The following is a 24,790-nucleotide window of genomic DNA, read 5'->3' as shown; positions in this document are numbered from 1 at the left end:
TAAATCACAATAAGCCCCGAACCTTTTGGGCTAGAGGGAGAACTTCTCACAGGGCAGATGCCGGTCATGCTCAGCTCTGCACACCCACCGCTTGCCCATAGTGTTGCAATAAATGTGAGATCAGTGGGCACGCCTAAAGCTTCACAGTCTCAGCTAGCCTTCAAAGTGAGCCTTCGAGGATCCTGGCCCCACATTAACTCATCTGTGCTTTACAAAGCCTAAATTTGACTCAGAGCAACCTTCCCTTATGGGGCTTGTGAAATATTTCCACTGTGATAATTCCATAGAGCCGCTGCACAGTCAGACACCAGAGCAACCCTATACTATGACCATGTGCTTCCTTGAGGAAACTGGAAGATCTTTATAATTTAATGAAACAAAGAGGGACCAGCTGAAAAATCTACCACTGGCAAGTACTTCCCAGTTTCATGGCTCTACAAAAGGGCTCAATTAGACCTACAATCGTGTCTTTTATAAATGCCAGAATTCACTGGTGGGTGAGGATGAGAGCAAATGTTTTTAATTCAGCCTTTTTACAACCATTAGTAATGAACTATGATTGAAGTAAGTTCCATTGTTACAGTAACTCAAAATCATGCAAAAATAATAATTTTAGTTCTTTTATGAGAGGAAGGCAGAATATATTAGCATTTAATCTGCCTGAAAATAACAGTGACTCACCAGATCTATCTAGATGGCAGTCAGTCACTCTCCGTCAACATCACTCACCAAGGCCTTCTGCGGGAGCCATTTCAGCAGCAAATCACTGTTCTGCTGGTAGAGGCTCACCTAAAATGGGATTGTTGTAAATTCCCCATGGATAGTGACTCTTTCGGTGTTTTTTTAATTCTCTTCCTCCCCCCAGGAAGCACCAACTAATAAACTTCTCTATGCCAAGGATATCCCAACCTACAAAGAGGAAGTAAAATCCTATTACAAAGCAATCAGGGATTTGCCTCCATTGTCATCACTAGAAATGGAAGAATTCTTAACTCAGGAATCTAAGGTATGATTTGAAAACAGAAATAACATTACATTTGATTCTTTTTGGAAAATAACTTCAATATCTCTCAACAAGGCTTTGTCTTTTAGAAACATGAAAATGAATTTAATGAAGAAGTGGCCTTGACAGAAATATACAAATACATCGTAAAATATTTTGATGAGGTAAGATTTTAAGTGACCTCTTGTCCACCAATTTGGTGATAACTTCTGCAGGTCTCGGGACAGCTCTGGGCGGCCAGGAAGCCTGTCTGAGATAGGGGATCCTGGCAGCCAGCCAGACCCTCTGACAGCTTTATCATGCTGCTCACCTTGGGACAGGTCTGAACTTACTTATCAGAATGGCTTTAGGCCCCCATGAACTAAAAATGTAAGTAGTGGCCCTGCTAAATAGGGCCAGCTTATGCTTGACTAAAACCTGAAAGCTAAGCTTGTTAAATCGCCTAGATTCTGTATTTAGTAGCTATATGAAATTATAACATTTCTAACTTGAGCAACTATTTCAATAAACCATTCTCCTAAATGATTAATTCTCCTTAATCTGGATTTTTTTCTTTGAGAATTCACACAGACACTTTCATCAGGTGCTTTGTTTCCAAATATATGTTAATCCCCCCTTCCCTGATTCCCCCCACTCAGTCATGCTGGACAGGCTATCCATGTCAATGGTGAGAATAGCTCACCAAGTCCATTTGCTACTTGAAGATCAAGTGAAGCTCCAAGGTAGGGTAGAGGCAATGAGTTCCTTAAACATGATAAGCATCCTTCTCTCCAGGGGTCAGGGGTGAGGAGGGAAAGGGGGCGGGGGAGGGCGAACAGTGCTCAGAATGGGAGGGAAGTGTTCATCTCTGACCAGGATGCCCCTGCCTGCTGCACTTCAGAGGAAATACTTGCCTGCATGTTGGCTGCCCAGGAATGCTTGCTGTGCTTGGAATGGCTGTGACACAATGCATAAAGGTCGGGCCTTGGAAGTCTGGCCCCATATTTGTAAGCAAATAGTTATTTCTTGCAAGCTTCTATTTTAAGCCAAAGTGTTGTTGATCCTGTGATAATGACTTAGCAAAAACAACTTGCAAAGTGAGTATGTAGATGATCAAAGAAAATGTTGGCATCTGTTACATACAGATTTTACCACTCAGCATCAGGAATGCAAAAAAAAAAAAAAAAACAACACAAAATACCACCCACCAGAATTGTAATGCTAAAACCACAATATCTAAAATAACTGTTCTAATTGTCAACAGATTCTAAATAAACTAGAAAGAGAACGAGGGCTGGAAGAAGCACAGAAACAACTCTTGCATGTCAAAGTCTTATTTGATGAAAAGAAGAAATGCAAGTGGATGTGAGCGCTCGGGGGCCTGGCTTAATCTGGCAAAGTTCTTCAGACGACTTGGGAACAAAGTGGCTGCTTGAGCTACTCTTTGTCGTTAATGTTTTGTTTGCACATAGGTTCCACTTGGAGAGTCCAAGGCACATGCACAGCTTTCAGAAGGCAGACCAACCGTGGTGCCTGTGTATACACCGTGGGAGACCTTCTGTAAATAGTCAAAGTGGTTGTTGCAAACAGCCTCCTTGTTTACAGAGAAAACAGGGCCAGTAAGCAAGTGGCAGTATTGTAACTACAGTCTCCATTTAAGCACAATGACAGAAGTGGTTTAGGTGGTAAGTTCCAGCTATGTAGCACCCGTGATTCCACTGCACCTCTGCCAGTGCTCAAAGCAGAATGTGAAATGAGTCATGTGGAAACAAGATGGGGGTGTTAGGGCAACCTCGAGGATGTGCAGCATCGAAACTTTCCCCAGTAGTTCTTGGAAAAGCTGACCACAGAATTTGGTAGTGTGTACACTTAGCATTTGTGAGTGTGTGTGTTTAAACCAAAAACTAACAGTGTTGCAACATTGTTGAAAGGGCTCGTGTTTTTCAGTGGTCACCTACTGCACTCCATCAAACTCACCTCCATTTCCCCAAGGGGCTCTAAAGCAAGGAGAGGGAGGGAGCTTTATCTCAGTGCAACAGCGTTATACCAGATACTGTGTCCTAATGTACGGTTTTTTTTCCTATTTTTAAATACTAAATGTATTTGATGGTGGACATGTTGAGTATTGTAAAAGAAAAGTTGATTTCTGTTTGAAAATCTTTGATTAGAACTACCTGTGGAAGCTGTGTCTCCTTGCTTTAGATTTCTGGTGAACCCTGTGGTTATAAATACTTGTGTGTGATTTAAGAAAAAAGTACATTTTACATTTTATCAAATTGCTGTTCACACTGGAGTATTATATATAAATATATATATTTGAGGCCCAAGGCCTGGAAAATATTAGTATACAACTTGGTATCTTAGTCTTACTATGTACTTTCGGAAACTATTCTTTGAAGAAAGAATTTAAAATACACATTCTATTCATACCTTTCTTTTTAAAGAATTCCTTATCGAGTTATACTGTAGTCTTTTTATTGCTGGTTTTTTATTCCTGAATTTTTGCTGCTCATGACCAATTTAAATACCACTGTGTTTTCCTTCGATTAAATCCGAAGAACTACAAAGCATAATTGGCAACTCTCAAGCTTTTCTTGCAGCAGGCACCTTTTCATCCCTGGTGCTCCAAATCCTTGATTGGGAAACAAACTTTTTCAAGTAGCAAATAAAATATCACACATTCCTTAAAATCATTTACTAACACTGTACGGAACACCAGGATTTCAATGTCACTTTGTTTCAGATAACTACAGAGCAAAAAAAAGGACTGCAGTTATCTGGCAGAGTGAGAGGGGTGACACCTCAACAGAAACAGATCAGAGAAATAAGCAATTACCACTCAGACAGGTTACCTTCCCAGTCCTGTCGTATTTGACCATTGTTCATCCAATGGATACATTTCAAAAATACTACCAAATAGGTTCCTTCTAGATAAAGGTGAGAGGTCTGGTCCCATTCCAAGGCTGCTACAGTCTTCAAAGAGGTAAAGAACAGATGGTAGGAGAGTTGAGAGCCAAGGGTAGGAGAGTTGCCCAAGAGACTTCCCTTTTGTATAGGGTACAGAAAACGCAAAGGCTCTGCGACAGCTTTATCTAAGTCTACAGTAAATGCTACGTGAGGGTGTCCCTGTCCAGATCTCTGGCACGCGAGCCCTGCAGGGGGAGTTGCCTCCTCTCCTCTTGCAGGGCTTGTGCTGTTGGGAACTTTGGGCAAGTCACTTACCTCTTTGTGCCTCAATTTTCTGTATAATATTTCTAACCTACCTCACTGAGGTGGTGTGAAGATTCACTAATGTATGTAGCGTGTTTGTCAATCCTCCAGTGAAAAGCACTATCTAGATCACATTAGCCAAATGTAGTCAATGGCCAAATTAGATGTGTGCTGAAGACAATCAGTCACTGGGTCTATTCAACAGCAACCAGAGAAACAAATGGCAAACAACTTCTATTTTCAAGTTTATTTGCATATTTTTTTGGTGCAAGACCATTTATAAACTTTTTTTTTAACACTAGTGTCTACAGCAGCATTTAAAAATTAATTCTGTTACTTTTTCTGTATTAGGAATTATAGTCTATTTCTTACTGTATACATGATTGAAGTTGTTCTTGGAGATGAATGTTTTAAATGTCTATATACAAAAATAAACATTTTGATGTAACTGTGGAGTGTTTATTTTTCTTCCCCTTCATTTTCCTGGTTACAATAGATTTTTTAATTCTCAGTGGTTCTTTGGAAACTAATTTTTCACAAACAAGGTGTCACTGTACATGCTGTGTGAATAAGCAGCTATATTATGTAGTAAATAAACCTAGTGTCTTGCTAAATAATGCTAAGGGCTGCTCAATTACATTCCTGGCCTCTACTATCAACTGGGACTTCTGGCTGGCAAGACTTCTGGATAATGAGCATTCCATTTAGTTTGGCAGACTTAAGCTTTATCTTGTTGACATGAAATTATCCCAGCACAATTCCTCCAAAGAACATTACATTAAAAAGCTTCCAAAGAGTGCTTTGTGGAGGGGGGGTGGGCAGGAAGTGTGGGGTGGAGTAAAGGATGGTATACTTACGGACACGTAGAAATAAAATATTTGTAATTTGTTTGACCCTAAATAGTGGAAAGCAAAGTTAAATACCAGCAATACTTCTAGAAGACCCAAGTCATTCCTACCTCCCCATTTTTTTTTTTTTTTTTTTACCATGGCCACAGGATTATTCCACTTCAAAGCCAAAATCAGTGATTTTGTTTGCATGACTACATTTACACTTTGTGGCTGAAATGAAAATGAAACACAAAGCAAGGTAGAAAAATATTAATCTTTAATAAATTATGCACAACCTTTAGAAAAGGTACTTTGTAATGAATATATATAAAGTAGTTGTTACACTTTTCACTTTATCTTCAGAAACTAGAGGTTTGTAACTGCTATACCGTAAGCCAGAAGAGGCTCACTGACCCCTTTTAAAATCAAGCATCACAAAAACAAGGAAGAAGGAATCCAAGATGGGCATGTTGGCTGCAAAACGGGCCAAAAATAAAATCAACAAATTATTAATTTAAAAACTTGATTCCCTAATTAGTTCCTGACATTTATTCTTATAGTTTCGAGTTTCAAAGGGTTGTCAAATGGTCTAAATATCTGAAATTTCCTTATCATGCTTCACCAGTTATTAGCACAAGGCCCCAGTTCTGACATGCAATACACAGAATGCAGCATTTAAATTTTTTGGCAAATAGAAAGTGTCTAAATGCCACGTCTGTGAAAACTTGAGCTTTACGGACTGATTTTTACCCCTTCCGAAGTGCCTTTTCTCCAAGAATGTTACTCCCCAAGAGATCCAAGTTCTTCTAGTTGTTTCCTTTGCGTTGTTTCTAGTTCTTCAAGTCTTCTACGAAGCAGAGAGAGTTCCCTTTGATGCTGCTCCTCCTTAGAATGATTCAAACAATACAACACAGTGTTAGAGAAACCAAGAGACATAATTGTTGGGCAGCGGCAGCAGCCTCAGCTGGCTTCTTACACAAGCGTTGTACAGTCTGGCAAGGCAACAATAACCATGTTAGCAGCATGGGCTAAAGTACAGATAACCATCCTTTTCTCCCGCCTTAGGCCATAACTTTCAAATCTACATTCTGTTCTCTAGAAGTAAAATTTACTAAGAAGGCGAGTTACAAAGTATTAATGGCCCAGGTATACTCACATGGCATCTTCCCCTTATGAGATGACTCTAACAGCAACTGACTCTAAGCATGACTTGAGATTCACTTTAGTAACTAAAATTATTTGCTTACAATATTATTATTAACAGTCAATCTTCTAAAAGGCAATCAATCCAAAATCATCAGTATCTCAGGGGGTCTTACATAGGAGATAAATTTTGAATCAGATCTAGGTTTAAAAAGTTTAAAACCTAACTCACTGATTAGCTATGACCCCCTAAGCATGTCACTTCATCCCTTTGTGTTAATTTCCTCATTTATAAATTGGAAGTAATATTACCTGCTGTCAAAGCATTTTCATTGGTAGTAGATAATTATTGCATGGACAATGCACAGTACTGCATCAGTAAGTTATACTAAATTCTGGGTTATTCAAAACTCATTAATCAAGGCTCCTGTTGTCCAATAAGATTCCCAACACCATTGCTGAAGGACAAAATATTCAATAATTCTTCTCTGCAAATTTTTCTGGTTGATAAACTGCAAGATGTTAGTAAGTGGACATTCTTTTTTTAATAGCTAAGGTTATCTGTACAATTTGAGTTTGACCTCTGTATTTAAGCAGGTAGAAACTAACAGAAATGGTTGAACATCTTCCCCTACAATGAGGGCTCGTACCTGCATCTGGGGAGGAAAGGACAGGTCTGTGCCAGGAACCACAGCTGATGGCTGAAAGCTAAGAGGAGTGACAGATGCTGCAGCAGGCACGTTGGGAACCAAAATTAGACTTCGAAATTCATTATGCCTTCTCTGTATGTCCTTTAGTCTTTTTTGAAGCCTTGTATATTCTTCAAATGGAACATTTTGCCTTAAAAACAAAAGTGTTCTTTAATAGTTTTACTGAAGAACCATATGATTCACAGAATACAAACTTAAATTATAAAAGGATATCTAATGGGCGTTGGTGCCATGAATCAACTGGTTAAATCTCCACAGTCAAGTGCTGACATTCTCTATGGGTGTCGGTTCATGTCCCAAATGCTCCACTTCCCATCCAGCTCCCTGTAAATGCCTGGGAAAACGGCAGAGGATAGCCCAAGTCCTTGGGAACCTGCACCTGTATGGGAGGTCCAAGAAGCTCCTAGCTTTGCATCAGCTTAGCTGTTGTAGGTATTTGGGGAGTGAACCAGCAGATGGAAGATCTTTCTGCCCCTCTCTCTGAAAATCTGCCTTTACAGTAAAATAAATTTTCATCTCTTAGTTCCCAGTCTCTTGGCTACAGACTGACCCAAACCTATACACTGTGACCATTTAGGAGGTTAACCACCACATGGAAGATTCTCTCTATAGCTTTGCCTTTCAAAAGAACCCATCTTAAAAAAAAAAAAAAACAGACAAACCTCTTGGGAGTAATAGTACAATATAATAAAAAAAGCATTTAGCTAATAGCCCTTGGTTCTTGGCACGCAGCTCCTAAAATCCTTATAGTTTTGAAAGTGACGAAGGGTACCTTTTGCACAGTAATGAGAAGTCCAAGGCAGGTGGGAGAGGATGGCTCTGTAACTTTAGGATAGAGAGTAGGGTATGCAATGAAGTCACCAACATGAACAAAAAGTGCCAGGGGTCAGGGAGCTTCTGGGTTGCTGCAGATGTGGAAGGTCTGGGCGGGCAGGGCACCGGCAAAGAGCAGGGAGGCTCACTCCCCCACCAGCACTGTTCCTTCTGCATTTTCCATCTGTCCATTCATTTATATTGTTCATAATTTCCTTCATCATGAACTGGTAAATGCAAGTAAAGTGTCTCCTTCAGTTTTGTGACCTGTTCTAGCAAATTAATTAAACCTAATGAGGGGGTTCTAGGAACGTCTGGTTTATACTGGATCAGTCAGAAACTCAGGCCACAACCATGAGCTTGTGGTTGGCCTCTGGGAGTGGGGACAGTCTTAGAAAATTAAGCCCTCAACCTGTAGGACGTGACACTATCTCCAAGTAGATGGCATCAGAACTGGATACAGGACACCAAGCTGGTGTCTACTGCAGAAACAATTGCTTGGTAAATGTGACAAACTCCCACACATCTGATATCAGAAATGTTGTGCTGTGAGACAAAATTTTGGCTTTTGGTAGCTCTCAAAGTAAATAAGTACAAAGGGGAAAGTCACCCAGTGTCTGAGGGGAAAAATGACAAGGAGAAAAACTGAATTTTTCTAGGCTTTCCTATGTTCCTTCCTGACCACCAAGCACAGAAGTAATCAGTTTAAAAGCTACATGAAGTTCTGGATGATCTGCACCACAGCTGTCTACTCTTCAGCTGGCCTTATTCAATACTAATGGTTAAGGAAGCATGGTTGAGTTTGTTGTTAGAATGATTTGGATGACTTCCTCTACAGACAAGATGGTATGGATTCTAAAACCTTGAGTACACTAAGGAAGAACAAAAAACTAACCAAACAGCTGTTAACATTTTGCAAGAATTAGATGCAAGAAAACCAGTGCACATTACAGAGTATCACTGCATGGTATCAGGCATTTCCATTATAGAAAATGCTACTACTTGAATAGCTATAAATTGCTGAATGCTACTATTAACTAGCTGAATTCAAAAATGTTTTTATTAACTTCAATAAAGTGGATCACATCATGCTACTAGCACCAACTTAATATATTTAATTTCTCTGCTTAAAATCTTAATTATGCCAATTATTAATTCTGGAAAACCAAAGCTGCAACCCAGTCATGTTTTGCCATGTAAGAAACCAAAAGCTGACCTTTAGTTCTAATATTTAACTACGCAGTATTCGCAATGGTCTTGCCATCTCGGCATCAGGAACTGACCCTGCTCCTAGCTTCCAGAGTTAGTCTGTCATTGCCACTGACTGACCTGTCCATCTCAACCACTGCCAAAAAGCTGCTGTATGACATAGAACACTGAGCTAGAAAAAAAAAAAATAATAATGAGGATAAAGCATGGTGGTGGTGGGGGGTGATTATCAATTAGTTTTGCAAGTCTTTTAAAAGCACTTTAAGAAAAATTAAGGGTAGGCATTATGGCAAAGCAAATTACATAAGAACATGCATGAGTTGTGCTTCTGATCCAGTCTGCTATTGAGGCAACGGGAGGCAGCTGACGATGGCCTCAATATTTAGGGTTTCTGCTGCCAAAATGGAAGACTCCTGGAGCTCCAGCACCCTAACTTCAACCTGGGCCAGCTCCAGCTGCACCAAAATGTGGGGGGGGGCAGTGAGCCACAGATGAAGGTCTCTCATTCTGTCCTTCAAATAAATATATCTTAAAAATAAACAATGATAAAAAACTAATTATATGTTTACTTTGTTAGCAAAGTACTTTGTGTGAAATAAAAAAAAAACACATGCAATATACAAGAGTACTTCAAAACATTTGTGAAAAATGGAGTTTAAAGATAAATCTGGTGCAAAACATCTCGAAACCCAATCTTATTTTTTTCATGATACACATTTTAAAATGTATGCACTCTCATATAGTCATTTTAATTTTTTTCTGCACCAAAATACTGTATTTTTAATGCCAATTGTCTGAACTTTTGAAGTGCTTTCGTGTAATATATACACATTACCTATTTAGCACCTGATTTTCTGTTTCCAATTCTTCTTTCTTGGCCTCTAAGACTTCTACTTTCTCCTGAAGTCTCTTCAATTTGTTTTCATAAAGAGATTTTCTCTAGAAAAAAATATGAATAATTGTTAATAACCAATTTGAATAATCACTACATAGTAAATACTTCACACACCCAATCAAATTTTGTGTAGATACAAATATTTTCTATTACTAGGAACAAAGATTAGCAGGATAGGGCTGTTAACAAAAACTGCAAAGGCAATAACCACACATCCGCCTCATATTCCTACTGTTATGGATAGCGAAGCAGAAAAGTAGTCTCAATAACTAAATTAGTGCAAATAAACACTCCTAAAATCAAACGTTAAGGTTTCACAATGCATCTGCCTGTCTTCTGCTCAAGAATAAATTCTTCACTGTCCCAAAAGAGAACATGTGGTTCAAGATACTGAAACAAAACTTGAAACCATGCTTGCAACTGACACATTTCTATTACAGCAATCAGAGCATCATAAAGCTAAGGTATATTGTAGGTGCGTCTCAGATGCAGTTTCTGCAGGAGGGATGGGGCATCTGGCCTCACTGCTAAGATACCTGCACTCCACATTAGAGTGCCTGAGTTCCAGCCTCCCTCCAGCTCCTGACTCCAGCTTCCTGCTCATGCACGCCCTGGAAGGCGGGGTGATGACCCAGGTATTGGAGTTTGTGCCATTCACATGGGAGGCCCTCTAAATAAATAAATAAATAAATAAAATAAACAAATAAATAATCAGTTTGTCTTTCTAAACACTGACAGGAAATGTTTAAAACATTCAATATAGAAAGGAAAAAAAAATTCCAAAAGCAAATGTTCCATTCATGCAAAATGCAAATAGAGTATGTATGAAAAAGCATTTTTCTGTTGTTTTCCAACAGACATGTATAACGCTGGGCCATACTTAGTACTATAAACCTTTCAGATTTTGTTTCCTTATTTTTAAACTGAATATAACAAGGTTATAGAAAAATGGAAAATGAAACCCAATGAAAATCCATAAAGCAAATGCTAGCACAATTAGCTTGTAACTACTACACCAGAAGTGCCCTCACCACTCCAACTTCCAGCCATGAGCCCCACGCTCTGGAAAGGCAACCAAATAATTCATTTCCACAGCAACAGTTTAATTCGGCCTGCTTCTGATTTTAAGTCTGTCACAAAGTATTTTGCTGGTGACATTTATCCATGTCATTGCTTACAGGTTTAGCTCATTCATCACCATATAATTTATTCCACTAGGACTATTTCAAAGTTCATTATATTCACTTAGTCTACTGTTAAGTCTATCTTGGAAAAAAAAAGTACTTCAAAAAGGTCATGAACAATGGAATTAAAGCTAAGTTTGCTTTGGTGCAAAATTTCTGATATCCATTTAATATTTTAAGGGTTTTTGGTTTGTTTTGGTTTCTAAAGGTACATATACAGAGAGGAGATACAGAGAGAAAGATTTTGCATTCACTGATTCACTCCCCAAGTTGCTGCACCGGCCAGACCTGAGCCGATCTAAAGCCAGGAGCCAGAAGCTTCTTTTGAGTCTCCCATGTGGGTACAGGTTCCCAAGGCTTTGGACCATTGTCTGCGGCTTTCCCAGGCCAAATGAGGGAGCTGGATGGGGAGTAGAGTAGCCAGGATACAAACAGGATTTTAGCCACTAGGCTATCACACCAGGCCCCACTCAATCTTTCATAATACATTTCTTGCACGTTTTTAGCACTGCTTGTACAAATGTTAGTATGGGCTTCCTTCTTGTGCTGCCCATTATAAGCCCCTCAAAGGTTTCTCATGCTCCTCCTGTCTACCTTGGCTACTTGGAACAACTCCTGCCCTTTCCCACCACAGAATTTATGTCATTTGTGGTCAAGTAAGGAGTCCTCTATCTACTCACTTATTCATATGAAGGAAGTCCTGCAGCACATATGCCTTTGCATTTGGGGTTTCTCAACATTTTATCTACACAATCAGGCCACTGTTTAACATATCACAATAGTTATCTCTCAGTGTTAACGTCATCAGCTAGTGTGAAGGTAGACCAGATTTATTCGTTTTTCTGCTGATGAAAAAGGAGTTATTGCAAGTTTGGAAGCACTGTGAATTACATTTTCAATGAACACTTAATACTTTTTTGTAGATAAGCACTCATTCTCTTAGATTTATCTAAGGGGGTCATAGAAAATAGGTACTTTCGGGCCTGGCACGGTGGCCTAGTGGCTAAAGTCCTTGCCTTGAACATGCTGGGATCCCATATGGGCGCCGATTCTAATTTTGGCAGCTCCGCTTCCCATCCAGCTCTCTGCTTAAGGCCTGGAAAGGCAGTTGAGGACGGCCTAAGGCCTTGGAACTCTGCACCGTGTGGGTGGCCTGGAGGAGGTTCCTGCCTCCTGGCTTTGGATCGGCATAGCACTGGCCATTGTGGTCACTTCAGGAGTGAACCATCAGATGGAAGATCTTCCTCTCTCTCTTCCTCTCTGTATATCTGACTTTGTAATAAAAAATAAATAAATCTTTTTTAAACAGACAACAAAAATACATACTTTCTAGACTTAAGTGTGCATGTTTTAGAACTTAGTAGATACTGCCAGTTTTCTAAAGTGGTTCTACCAATTACATGCCAGTCAGCAATGCACGAGTCTTAACTGTTCAAACTATTCTAATGCATGGGTTCTAACTGCTCTACATCCTTGACAATACATAGTATGGTCAATCTTTTAAATGTTAAATATTTTCACAGAGTACAGTAGTATTTTACTATAGTTTAAATGTGTGTTTTCCTGAGAGTAAAGATGTTGAATAAATTTTCTTACGTATGTTGCCGTCTGAATATCCCCTTTCTAACAAAGTGCCGGTGCCAGGCTTTTGTCCATTAGGGTAACAATTTCAGTAATCATTTTCTTAATGATTTAATAGTTTTTAAAAAAACATTCATCTCTTGGACCCGGCACAGTTGCCTAGCGGCTAAAGTCCTCGCCTTGAACATGCTGGGATCCCATATGGGCGCCAGTTCTAATCCCGGAAGCTCCACTTCCCATCCAGCTCCTTGCTTGTCACCTGGGAAAGCAGTTGAGGACGGCCCAAAGCCTTGGGACCTTGCACCCATGTGGGAGACCTGGAAGAAGTTCCTGGCTCCTGGCTTCGGATTGGTGCAGCACTTGGGGAGTGAATCATCGGATGGAAGATCTTCCTCTCTCTCTCTCCTCCTCCCTGTATATCTGACTTTCCAATAAAAATAAATAAATCTTAAAAAAAAAAAAAAAGAAAAACTATGGTACGCCTACACTACGGAATACTCCTCAGCCTGAAGAATGAAACCCTGCCTTTTGCAACAAAATGATGTAAGTGGAAACCATTATGCTTAGTGAAATAAGCCAGTCACAAAAATGATAAATACTGCCCCTGATCTGTGGTAACAAATCTGCAGAGTACACAGAAAAATGTGATTTATATAAACAAAAGGGGCATCTTGGGATCTGATTATTTATTGTACGTTTATAATCTTGAGGAATAGGGTTTTTTCTTTTTTCTTATTATTTCTGCTTATTATTATTAATGCAAAGTCTGTGATTGCAAAGTGAGTGAAAATACGCCATGGAGAAAATTAAGAGAGTAAGAAATAAGGGAGGCTGAGAGGTGGCTGGGGAACCACAGCAGGAGGGAGAAGGATGGGAGCTATTGCTGTGCTCCTAAATCTGTACTGTTCACTTTTTATAAATAATAAAAAAAAGACTGAAAGCAACAACAAAAAGACATGTCTCATCATGCTCATACTTCAGCAATGAGCAGAAGCTGGAAAGTGATACAAGGGAAGCCAGCACTTGAGCACTGCAGCGTTAGACCCCTGATCAACCTGTTCTCAACAAAGGTTCCTATCTGAAAACCAAAATATGGCTGGCATTGTGGCACTCCCTTCCATGCTAGAGTTCAATGCTGGCACCAGTGAGTCCTGGCTGCTCCACTTCTGTTCCAACTCTCTCTGATGTGCCTCAGAAGTGGTGGATGGCCCAAATCCTTGATCCCCTAACCCATGTGGGAGACCCAGATGAAGCTCCTGTCCCTCTAGCTGTTGCAGCCGTCAGGGCAGTGAACCAGTGGATCTTTCTGTCTCTCCCTAACTCTGCTTTTCAAATAAATAAGAGATATCTCTAAAACAAAACATCCTAAATAATGTAGTTTTAGGCTTAGGATATTGGAGCTCTAACTATACATACATTCAAATGACAGTTAGCTCACCCAGTTCAAGGGTAAAAATTAAGTAGGCACTCTTTGGTTTTAAAACCTCTTCACAGAAAAGTAACTCTTAAGCATTATGATTTCCAACCTAGAGTTTACCCTGTGTGAGTTAAGTTAAGGTTCTGGCTTCAGCAGGCCCCAGATACGGCTGTTGAAGCCTTTTGTGGGGTGAACTAGGGGGTAGAAGATCTCTCTTTACATATATTTTATAGATTGTTTATCTCTCCTCTGTCACTCCACCTTTCAAATAAATAAGTAAATCATTAAAAAAAACCTGCAATGAATATTTATTACAGTCACATTAATAGGCAGGTATTTCGGCAGGAAAAAATATGACTCCCAAGTCACAGTTCTGATAAAATGTTACTCTGTAAATCTTTAAACTGTCACCTCCTCAACTCCTCCTGATATACCTGTGATTAGCTGGTGATGTCTCTCACCACTGGATGTCACTTTTGCTCCAAGAGGAAGTCAACCCAAACTAACCTAGTAATTAGGGTCTGAGCCCTCAGTTATCTGTAAAGATTCAACACAAGTCTCTCCATAAATGACAAAACACTCATACTTTCTAGAGATTTCTTGCCGAGATCTGGCTTCAGAAGACCCTAGGCTTTAAATATAATACAAAGAAAACCTAAGTTAGAGTTCTAAAGTCATCAGAAATCACAACGAAAATCCACTGAAATTCTAATAACTGAACTTTTCAGCTCCTGTATGGACAGACAGGAAGAGAGGCAGGGCCGGCACTACAGCACATGGGGTAAGCAATGGCTGGAAGCACATCCCCTACCAGAGTGCCTGGGTATTGTTTGCCTCTCATCTGGTTTCCTGCTAACACGCTTGGAGGATGCAAATGATGGTTAGGTTACAGGGATCTAAATGGGATTCTTGCCTCCTGGCTTCGGTCTAGCCCAGCCCTGGTTCTTGGGGAATCTAGGGAGCAAACCACGAGATGAAAGACCTGCCTCTCCCATCTGGCACTCTGTCGCCTTTCAAATACATAAATAAAACTTAAAAAAAAAAAAATATATATATATATATATAAATGGAGAGATAAATGCACAGAAACAATACCAAACAAGTACCTGTTTTGGTATAAAATACTGAGATTTCCATACAATAAGTGCTGTTTTTGTCTGATCTCAATTAATAGTCTTTTAACCGTTATGAGAAAAGAAATCAGAAAAAGTAGAAGGGAATGACTTCCACATTATTCATGCTGTCATTCTGTCACATTTGGTGGCTACATCCAATCAATGAAAATAGTAGCTGGAAACTGTGTTGTTATTTTACAAATTCAAAGTATGCAAATGATGGAGTTGTTTTCTCTCATACAAACATGAAGAGTCTTCCAGTAACCATAGCAACAGGAAGACACTAGTGACTACCTAGAAACATCCTCCTCTCCTCTCCTCTCAGGTCTCTCTTCCCCAGAACCAATGCCACTGAAGGCAGATACCAAACGGAGACACTTTACATCCTGGGTGGGACACACACATTCTCCATGGTGTTCCTCCCCAGGTTCTAATGCCATCAAAAACAACCAATGAATCACTGTCATGGTAAATTACATTACTGACGGGACATGCTGCATTCACTGATTTTACTGAAGTTAAAAAAAAAAAAACAGTTATAAACCACTGACTTAAATGAATCATCTAGTGTTGGCCTATTAAAAAAAATGCTTTTAGATTCTGGAGAAAAGTATGCCTGCAATGACAAAAGTTACAAAGGTCCAGGGTTGTAGAAACTATCTCCGCTGTTCCTCAGGTCCTCTGCTGGGTTGAGGAGACATAAGGTTTTTAATTACAAAAGCCATATCACAAACTCTGGGTGAGTACAGTGCAAAGAGGGCTAATGGCACAGCCATGAGAAGGATGAGTTAAGACTTATATGGACTAGCCTGGACACATTATCACTTTGAGAAAGTATCTCTTGGGAAACTGCATGTTGGCTCCTACGCGGCATCTAGAAATAGACTTGTTGGATGATTTGGATTTTCCCAATTAATCTCTACAAGATTAGTAGCAAAATGTATTGCTTAATTACTAAATGAAACATATCACTGAACTCTCAGACTCAGCTGCACATTTTATTTCCCTAAGACAGTCAATCATGCTTCACAGAAATCCCTCTAGTAACAGTCACTTGCCTTTTTCTGGGCAACTGCAGCTCGTTGCAGCTTCTCTCTGGCTTGCTTACACTGCTCTTCTCTGTGTGTCACGTGCTCCTGCAGCCTATGCTTCTCTTCAAGCCACTCCATGTGTTTCTCTTCCAATGTCCTGTCAGATGTAGGCAACAGCTGAGGATTACTGGGCACATCGCAGGTACAATCCCCAACAGCCTCGACACATCCCTACACACACCTACATACATCCTTTTATGGCCACACAATTGCTAACGCATCATTACTGAGCATTTATAAATCAATCATTCTGCTTAGAACAGCAAGGGCACTGTGTCCCACTGCCTACGTTAGCCAGCCTTTTGTCCTTGTAACACAATCCCCAAGACAAGCCAGTGTGAAGGAAGCAGCCTTATTCTGGACCATGGTTTGGATGGTTCACAGTACCAGCTCAGGCATGCCCTTTCATCTGGCAGAGCCTGCTGAAGCCACAGGATGGCAATGGCAGAACTTGTGCAGAGTAACGACCGCACAGATTCAGGGAGCAGAAAAAAGCAGGACCCAACTCACACTTTTGTAACCAACCCTCACTTCACAAACACTTTCCAATGCTGTGCCAAACTGCCACCTAAGAAACTTCCACTACATCCACCTTTTAGACATTGTAACTCAATCTGCTCCTAGCTATTAGTACTACCAGCTTGGGTTTGGGCTTCAACTGCCTGAAGGGATCTAGAAGCCATATCCTATTCAAGCCATAGCATTTTTCATGCAAATGGCTCAGTTAAGTATTGCTATTAAATATTTTGGGTAGATTTGGAAACTAAGGTTTAGTGTTTATTGCTGACTAACATCAAACAAATGACAGGAAAACAGTGAGTAATTAAATGACTATTAAAAATAGGTCTGATACCAAATCTTAATGCAGTGTACTTTCTGGCTACAACACAATTCATATATTTAAGGTAATATCTTAATAACTTACATTCTTAAAGTCATTCTGCATACTTTATGTGATTTGTAATATAACTATGGGCAGTAAAAATGAGAATAACATGGGGCTAGTGTTGCAGCACAGCAGGTTACACCCTAGTGTCCCACAGGGTGATGGTTCCTATCCCAGCTGCTCCCTGCTAACAGCTCAGGTAAAGCAGCAGCAGATGGCCAAGTGCTTGGGCCAGCGCCTCACATGTCGGAGAAGCACATGAAGGTTCTGCCTTCTGCCTTCAGCCTGGCTCAGGTCCGGCTGCTCTGACTACTTCAGGAGTGAACCAACAGATGAAAGAGCTTTCTGCATTTCCCTTTGATTTTCAAATGCATAGTTTTTAAAATGAGAATAATAAATTCTGAGAAGTTAAATTACTTGCCAAAGGTAATCAAATAAAATGAAGACTAAAATCATAACTCTACTGACCATTATTCTAGCTATTTTCTTCTACATGATTTAGAAACCAATGATGAATCACTTCAATTTACTGCCTACACTATTCTTTTTATTATTATTTATTTACTTTTATTACAAAGTTAGATATACAGAGGAGGAGTGATAGAGGAAGATCTTCCATCTGATGATTCACTCCCCAAGTGATCGCAACGGCTGGTGCTGTGCTGATCCAAATCCAGGAGCCAGGAGCTTCTTCCAGGTCTCCCACACAGGTGCAGGGTCCCAAGGCTTTGGGCTGTCCTCGACTGCTTTCCCAGGCCACAAGCAGAGAGCTGGATGGGAAGTGGAGCTTCCGGGATTAGAACTGGACCCATATGGGATCCTAGTGCATTCAAGGTGAGGACTTTACCCACTAGGCAATTGTGCCAGGCCCATGCTACCTATACTATTAGAATTCTTAAATTTAGGGAGTTGGCACAGTGGAGTTAACAGGATAATCCTCTACCTGTTAGCACTGGCATCTCATCGGGGCACAGATTTGAATTTCTGCTATTCCACTTCCAATCTAGCTCCCTGCCTGTAGGCTGGGAAGTAGTGGAGGAAGGCTCAAATCCTTAGGTCCTGCAGCCCATCTGTTAAGGTCGTTTGGGGAGTGAATCAATAGATGAAGACCTTTTTCTTCATCTCCCCTTCTCTCTGTAAAATCAGACTTACGAAGGAGTAATCCTTTTTACAAGCTTTTTAAATTTACATCAAACACTTCAGGATTCTAAGATATAATTTTTATTCCTTGCCTTTTGCTTTTTGGGTAAGCATAAAAATAAATGAGAATTATCTGAACTCTTGCAACATATTTGGTATACAGCTTCTTTATTCCCTTTTCTTGAGATTCAACTCCTTATATGACACCAAAGACAGATGTTAAAATACGAAAAAAAAAAAAAAAAGAACCACTTCAAGTAGTCTTCACAAACTGAAAAAGAATGTTTTGAAGATAACAGTAAAAACTTATAAAACCAAGTTATAAAGCAAAGCTAAAACAAATCAAAACAAAACACCCCAGAAAATATGTTATCCTGAACGCCAAAATAATTTTGCCAGTATTAGTTTCTGTACAATCTACTAATAACTTTCAAAATTTCAAAAATTAAACCTACAAAATAGCTTTTCAAAGAAAAAATCTAAGAAACTAGTTTTAGAGTTTTTTTTGCATCAAAAAATTTTAAAAAATAAAACTAAGTAATTCTATTCGCTTGCTTACATTTCTGGATTGGGAAAAATATTCAAAAAAGGTAGTTTACCCATGACCAAAAGAAGTTTTTCTTTGAGAATTTTCAGAACACTGCACGCAGACAGAATTTTAGAAGCTCAATATATACAATTACAATTATTAAGAGGTATTTGTCACTTGTTCCTAAAACACTGTCAACTGTGGAATTGTCAAAATAATCATATACAATAATTACTTTTCAGCGGCCAGTTGAGTTTTTTCCGTTTGGCTTCTCAGATTTCGGCATTCTTGTTTTAACCTTTCCACCATTTCCTTCAGCATTTCATTTGAATTCAGCAGTTCATTCTCTGACTGTGTCAGCGATGTTAGCTGAATCTGCAAACTACTGACTTGCTTAAAAGAAAAGAACGAACAGGAACATGAGGTCACTAACCAAATGCATTCAGTGAGAAGCAGAGAGCACTAAGCCATCCCCATCACCAACGCCCTACTCAGGGGGCCCTGGAAGGACTCCTCCTCAATGAGGAACAGTAGGCACTAGGATCAGCTCCTGTTGCAACACCAAGCAGAGACCACACTCTCCTTGGGACTCTCTTCCCCAAACAAGCAGACCAAGAAGGGGTCCTTAGCAGGAAAGTAGGGACTGTCGAGGCTCCTGTCACACTATCCTTTCTCAAGCTTTCTAGGAAACAAGGTGAATACAAGTTGACCTGGGAAGCAGCTAAAGAAAGAGCTGTCCCCTTCCTGAGTCTCCTGCCGTACCATCCCTTCCAGGAGAAGCTGCCAGAGAAGACCACGCTTGTTGGCTTCAGGCAAAGGGAGGATCATCCTCACACTTTTATTATTTCTTTTAACATTCATTTATTTACGAAGTCAGAGTTACAGAAACAGAGAGGAGGGAAGGAAGGGAGGGAGGGAGGAAGGGATCTATTCACTGTCGAACTGGCTGAATGGACAGGGGTGAGCCAGGCCCAGGTCAGGAGCTTCAGAGACAGAGAGAGAGAGAGCGAGAGAGGGAGAGAGAGGGAGAGGGAGAGAGAGGGAGAGAGGGAGGGAGAGAGGAGAGGGAGGGAGGGAGAGAGGGAGGAATGGAGGAAGGGATCTATTCACTGTTCAACTGGATGAATGCACAGGGGTGAGCCAGGCCCAGGTCAGGAGCTTCAGTCAGGTTTCCCAAGTGGCTGCAGGAGCTGGGTCATCCTCTGCTGCTTTACCAGGCTGTGAGCAGGAAGCCAGATCAGAAACTGAGCAGCTATGACACAGACTGGCACTCATATGGGATACTAGCATTGCAGCTGGCAGCTTGAACACTACACCACAGTGCCAGACCTACAATGTTTAAGAAGTTTCCAAGTAGAGCCGGTGTGGTTGCCTAGCAGCTAAAGTCCCCTCATTGTATGCACAGGGATCCCATATGGGCACCAATTCTAATCCCGGAAGCTCCCTGCTTATGGCCTGGAAAAGCAATTGAGGACAGTCCAAAGCCTTAGGACCATGCACCTGTGTGGGAGACCTGGAGGAAGCTCTTGGCTCCTAGTTTCGGACTGACTCAGCACCAGCCATTGCAGCCACTTGGGGAGTGAATCATCGGATGAAAGATCTTCCTCTCTGTCTCTCCTCCTCTCTGTATATCTTTTCTCCATCCAAATTTACTTGGGAGAATTTTTTCTCAGAAAAGCAGGTAATTATCCAGGTAAAGATGAACAGGCTAAAAAGATTCACAGGGCTTTTAAGTTATTCCCAAACAGTTTTCATCCATTTCCCCACAAGTAACAAATAATAAAAGTTCTCATTTTTCCTTCAATTTCTTTCACCTCTCTAAACCTTTCTCTTAGAATTTCAAAGAGTTCAAAGAATGAAATAAAAAGAACCTATTATGTGATTCAAGAGTCAAAAGAAACAAGATTCTTCATGCAATAAATTAAATAAATGTGAAATTATCCCTTCACATGCTGACAGGTAGAAAAGTCAAATAAGATAGGACTCTGCAAGGCACAGAGCAATGTTAGTTGAAAAAAGGAACATGGTATACTTCAGATTTGGGCTTTAAAATTAATTTTTCCAAGTAGAAGTATTCACTTCTTATTTTTAACTGAAGCGGCAAATATTCAGTCTATATTAAAGCTGCTAAAACAGGCAACCTTCAAAAGAGCTTAACATCTCTCCACATCCCCAGGATGACAGACGGCCAATGCCAGTATTAGCATTCACTTCTCTCAGAGTATCAGAACTTATGGGCACTTTGTTAGTGATTAGAAATTGTATACTTGGGCTTGGCGTGGTGGTCTAGTGGTTAAAGTCCTCACCTTGAATGCATTGGGATCCCATATGGGCACCGGTTCTAATCCCAGCCACCCCGCTTCCCATGCAGCTCCCTGCTTGTGGCCTGGAAAAGCAGTCGAGGACGGCCCAAAGCCTTGGGACCCTGCTCCCATGTGCGAGACCTGGAAGAAGTTCCTGGCTCCTGGCTTCAGATAGGCACAGCACCAGCCATTGCAGCCGCTTGTGGAATGAACCATCGGATCTTCCTCTCTGTCTCTCCTCCTCTCTGTATATCTACCCTTCCAATAAAAATAAGTAAATCTTTTAAAAAAAGAAATTGTATACTTGAAAAAAGAGTACCAGCTATCCTACAATCACAAATGCCAGAAACAGAATCTTCATTACTTTATGATTTCAAGAAAAAAGTGAAATTCAGGAAAGAACACTCTCCCCTAGTCTATCCTTAAATATATCTTTTCAAAATCCAAACAACTTAAAATATGAATTTCCTTTCACATACAATAACTCACATACAATAACTCCAAGTTTAATTCTTACACTTCATAGGGATACATTAAGAGATATCTTGTGGAATAAATGCATAATGTTACAGGTGAATCAAGTAATATACAGCCTCAATGATCTTCCTAATCAATGAAAAAATTTAAAATATCAAAATATTACCCTTTTATAATTACAAAATCAAAAAACTAATGAGCTACAGCATACTGATATCTGAAAAAAGCAGCTTAGTAAAAGGAAATTAAGATTTAAACATTTCATATTGCATATCAACCTCTTCAATAGTGCTACTTATTGTTGAAATCAGATTTTTCAAAATGTTGATATATGAAACCATGCAAAACAGATTCTTACATGTATCTGAAAAATAAAGCAAACTGTATGCTAACATCATACCTGTTTTAGGTCAGAATTTTCATTTTTTTCTTTCTCTGCCTTTTCAATATCCACAATTTGTTGTTGAAGTTTTAACCTGAAAACCATAACCCAACAAAAGACATTATTAACAAGCATAGTTCACTAATTTCACTGGAATAAACAATCATTTTACAGACAGCTTATTTGTCACCAGGCCTTGTGCTTACGGAAAATGGTACATATAATCACAGACAGAAGTAGAGCAGCTAGCTTACGTTCTCATATTAATAAAATGCAAGACATGTGCTACTTTTAAAACAGGGAAAAGTTTCAGACTATGCCCATAGAGAAGATGTGAAATCATTTCTGTGGGGCATCAGACAAAACCACGTGGAGACTAAGAACCTGACAGCAGGTTACCGAAAATAGTGAACAGGTTAAACAAGGAGTCTTAGTGCAAGGCAGCAAGCAATCCAGTTTAGGATAAATCCTATCCAATCCATGAGATTCTTACAATTTAACGATGCTTTCAGACTCACTGCCACTTCAACTCTTGTCTACAGGTAAAGATTTAAAAGAAAACTGGGCCAGATGCAGTAGCCCAGCAGCTAAAATCCTCACCTTGCACATGCTGGGATCCCACATGGGTGCTGGTTCTAATCCCAGTGGCTTTGCTTCCCATCCAGCTCCCTGCCTGCAGCCTGGGAGATCATTCAAGGAAGGCCCAGAACCTTGTGACCCTGCCCCCGTGTGGAGACCCAGAAGAAGCTCCTGGCTTTGGATCAGTTCAGCTCCAGCTGTTGCGGTCACTTGGGAAGTGAGTCATTGGACGGAAGATCTTCCTCTCTGTCTCTTTTCCTCTCTGTATATCTGACTTTCCAATAAAAACAAATAAATCTTTTAAAAAAAGAACGAAAACAGACCCTACAGGTCATTCTAGACACTGCTTCACGAGCTTGCCATGCCTGAGATGGGTGAACACTTCCAGTGTAACTTCAGGGGCAGTGACAGGTACTGAGCCAGACCCATCTGAGGATGAAGAGCATCTCTGGTGACCAAATGTTTCACCTCATGAGGAAGGCTTTACATGAATCAGCCCTGAAACTCCTACTCCCGAAAATTCTTCATTCAAATAGAATTTATGTGGCACTTTTTTTTTTAATAGGCTGGCAACATTAGCCTATCTTATCTGCTCAATAAGAACATGCTTAATGGGTGTTTAAAGCTCTCAAAATACTTAGGCTGTGCTTTACGTACAGTAAGAATTCAATAAATATATTCTGATGACTAAATGAATGACTCTACATACTGTCCACATGATTACACAATATCATATGGAAAAAACTTGTAGATATGACCTACAGCTTCATGACTTATTTAGATAAAAATAACAAGTATCTAGGGCCCTGCCACATACATATAGGAGCTCCAGATGAAACGCCAGGGCCCTGGCCTCCACCTGGCCCGGCACTGACCAATGCAGCCATCTGTGGGTGGGGGACAGTGAACCAGCAGGTGGATTCTCTGTAATTCTTCCAACATAAATAAAAAATCTTTTCTTCAAAGATTTACTGTAAAGTCAGATATACAAGAGGAGAGACAGAGAAGATCTTTCATCCAATGTCCCAAGTGACCACAATAGCCACTGCTGTGCCAATCCGAAGCCAGGAACCAGGAACTTCCTCCAGGTCTCCCACACAGGTGCAGGGTCCTAAGGCTTTGGGCCATCCTCGACTGCTTTCCCAGGCAACAAGCAAGGAGCTGAATGGGAAGTGGAGCTTCCGGGATTAGAACCGGTGCCCATATGGGATCCCAGTGCATTCAAGGTGAGGACTTTAGCCGCTAGGCCACCACTCTGGGTCCAATAAATAAATCTTTTAAAACAAACCAAAAGAGAGAGAGAGACTCTACATATCATTATATGCTATCACAAATGCATTCACTTCCAAGTCTGAGAAAAAACTTGTCTCACTGGCCCAGTCTCTTGCTCCCTGCTGTAACAAACAATGGGTAATTCTTCTCAAGATGTGGTGTAAACAGAAAAGAAGACACACTGAGTAGCTATTTTATTTAAAGATTTAAATTTATTTATTTTTAAGTTATAAAGAAAGAGAAGATGACAGGAACAGGCAGGGATGGGCCAGGCATTAAACAGGAATTTTATGCAAGTTTTTCTACCCAAATATTTGGGCCATCTTTGGCTGCTTTTTCAGGCTATTAGCAGGGAGCTGGATTGAAAGTGGAGCATCCTAAATACAAAGCAATGCCAGCATTACAAGCAGTAGCTTTATCTGCTAACCACTTAGCCCCTTCAGTAATAAGTTTTTAAAAAGGCAAATATTCATTACCAACAAGACTCCAGTAATTAAAACATTTACAAAAGATTAAGAAAAATTAGAAGGTAGGTCCTAGATGGAAAGCAGCTGTGGCTTTTAAACAATGCAAAAGTTCTTCTAAAGGAGTACAGATGAAATATGCCTTATTCAAAGTGCTTGGGACCTGAAATGTTTAAGATGTGAAGTTTTTCAGATTTTCAAACATTTGCATGGATTTCTTCAGATTTATAATTCAAAAATTCCCTGAAGTCCCTAATTTCTGAGACCACACTGGACACTCAGAAGGTTTTTCACTTTCAGAGCACCTGGTGTTCAAAGTAAGGACTATAACACAGGTTTGCTCCAGGACATCTCAAATCATCTAGATTCCTTCTTCCTGAAGATGGTGTTGGCTGGTCTCCTCCCCAGATCAACAACTGTACCTCTCCCCGCAACTGCCAATGGCCATCAAACTGTGGTCACCCTTCTTCTCCAGCCACCCTTTTCAAACAGGCATAATACAATGTGACTGATCCAGTGCTGGGTCCTCACTGGTCAGTGATAAGGTTGAGACCCTAAACCTTGTTTACATTTTTCTA

General features: G+C 40.2%; 2 protein-coding genes across 5 annotated transcripts in view; one reads left to right on the top strand and one right to left on the bottom strand.

The window, feature by feature from the left end:
* PLXNC1 (plexin C1) overlaps positions 1-3,298 on the top strand; it is a 159,773-nt gene extending 156,475 nt beyond the window's left edge. Inside the window, exons 29-31 of one of the 2 annotated variants that reach the window (XM_040980785.1) lie at positions 899-1,006; positions 1,093-1,167; positions 2,247-3,298. In XM_040980785.1, the coding sequence (XP_040836719.1) occupies positions 899-1,006; positions 1,093-1,167; positions 2,247-2,351 (288 nt within the window). In that variant the 3' untranslated portion in view covers positions 2,352-3,298. Of the gene's footprint in view, positions 1-865; positions 1,007-1,092; positions 1,168-2,246 lie in introns of both variants that reach the window. The other variant, XM_040980775.1, reaches the window with a different exon arrangement.
* Positions 3,299-3,749: 451 nt separating this feature from the next.
* CEP83 (centrosomal protein 83) overlaps positions 3,750-24,790 on the bottom strand; it is a 142,545-nt gene continuing 121,504 nt past the window's right edge. For 2 of the 3 annotated variants that reach the window (XM_040980815.1, XM_040980797.1), the window contains exons 11-16: positions 21,916-21,991; positions 18,971-19,128; positions 16,148-16,277; positions 9,733-9,836; positions 6,816-7,005; positions 5,623-5,907 (exon numbers count right to left, since the gene is read on the bottom strand). In XM_040980815.1, the coding sequence (XP_040836749.1) occupies positions 5,803-5,907; positions 6,816-7,005; positions 9,733-9,836; positions 16,148-16,277; positions 18,971-19,128; positions 21,916-21,991 (763 nt within the window). In that variant the 3' untranslated portion in view covers positions 5,623-5,802. Of the gene's footprint in view, positions 5,254-5,622; positions 5,908-6,815; positions 7,006-9,732; positions 9,837-16,147; positions 16,278-18,970; positions 19,129-21,915; positions 21,992-24,790 lie in introns of those variants that run through there. The other variant, XM_040980804.1, reaches the window with a different exon arrangement.

This window comes from Ochotona curzoniae, unplaced genomic scaffold (assembly GCF_017591425.1).
Source record: "Ochotona curzoniae isolate NIBS_2020 unplaced genomic scaffold, NIBS_Ocur_1.0 contig_1014, whole genome shotgun sequence".
Classification (NCBI taxonomy): domain Eukaryota; kingdom Metazoa; phylum Chordata; class Mammalia; order Lagomorpha; family Ochotonidae; genus Ochotona; species Ochotona curzoniae.
This window is presented reverse-complemented; position numbering and strand designations above follow the sequence as displayed.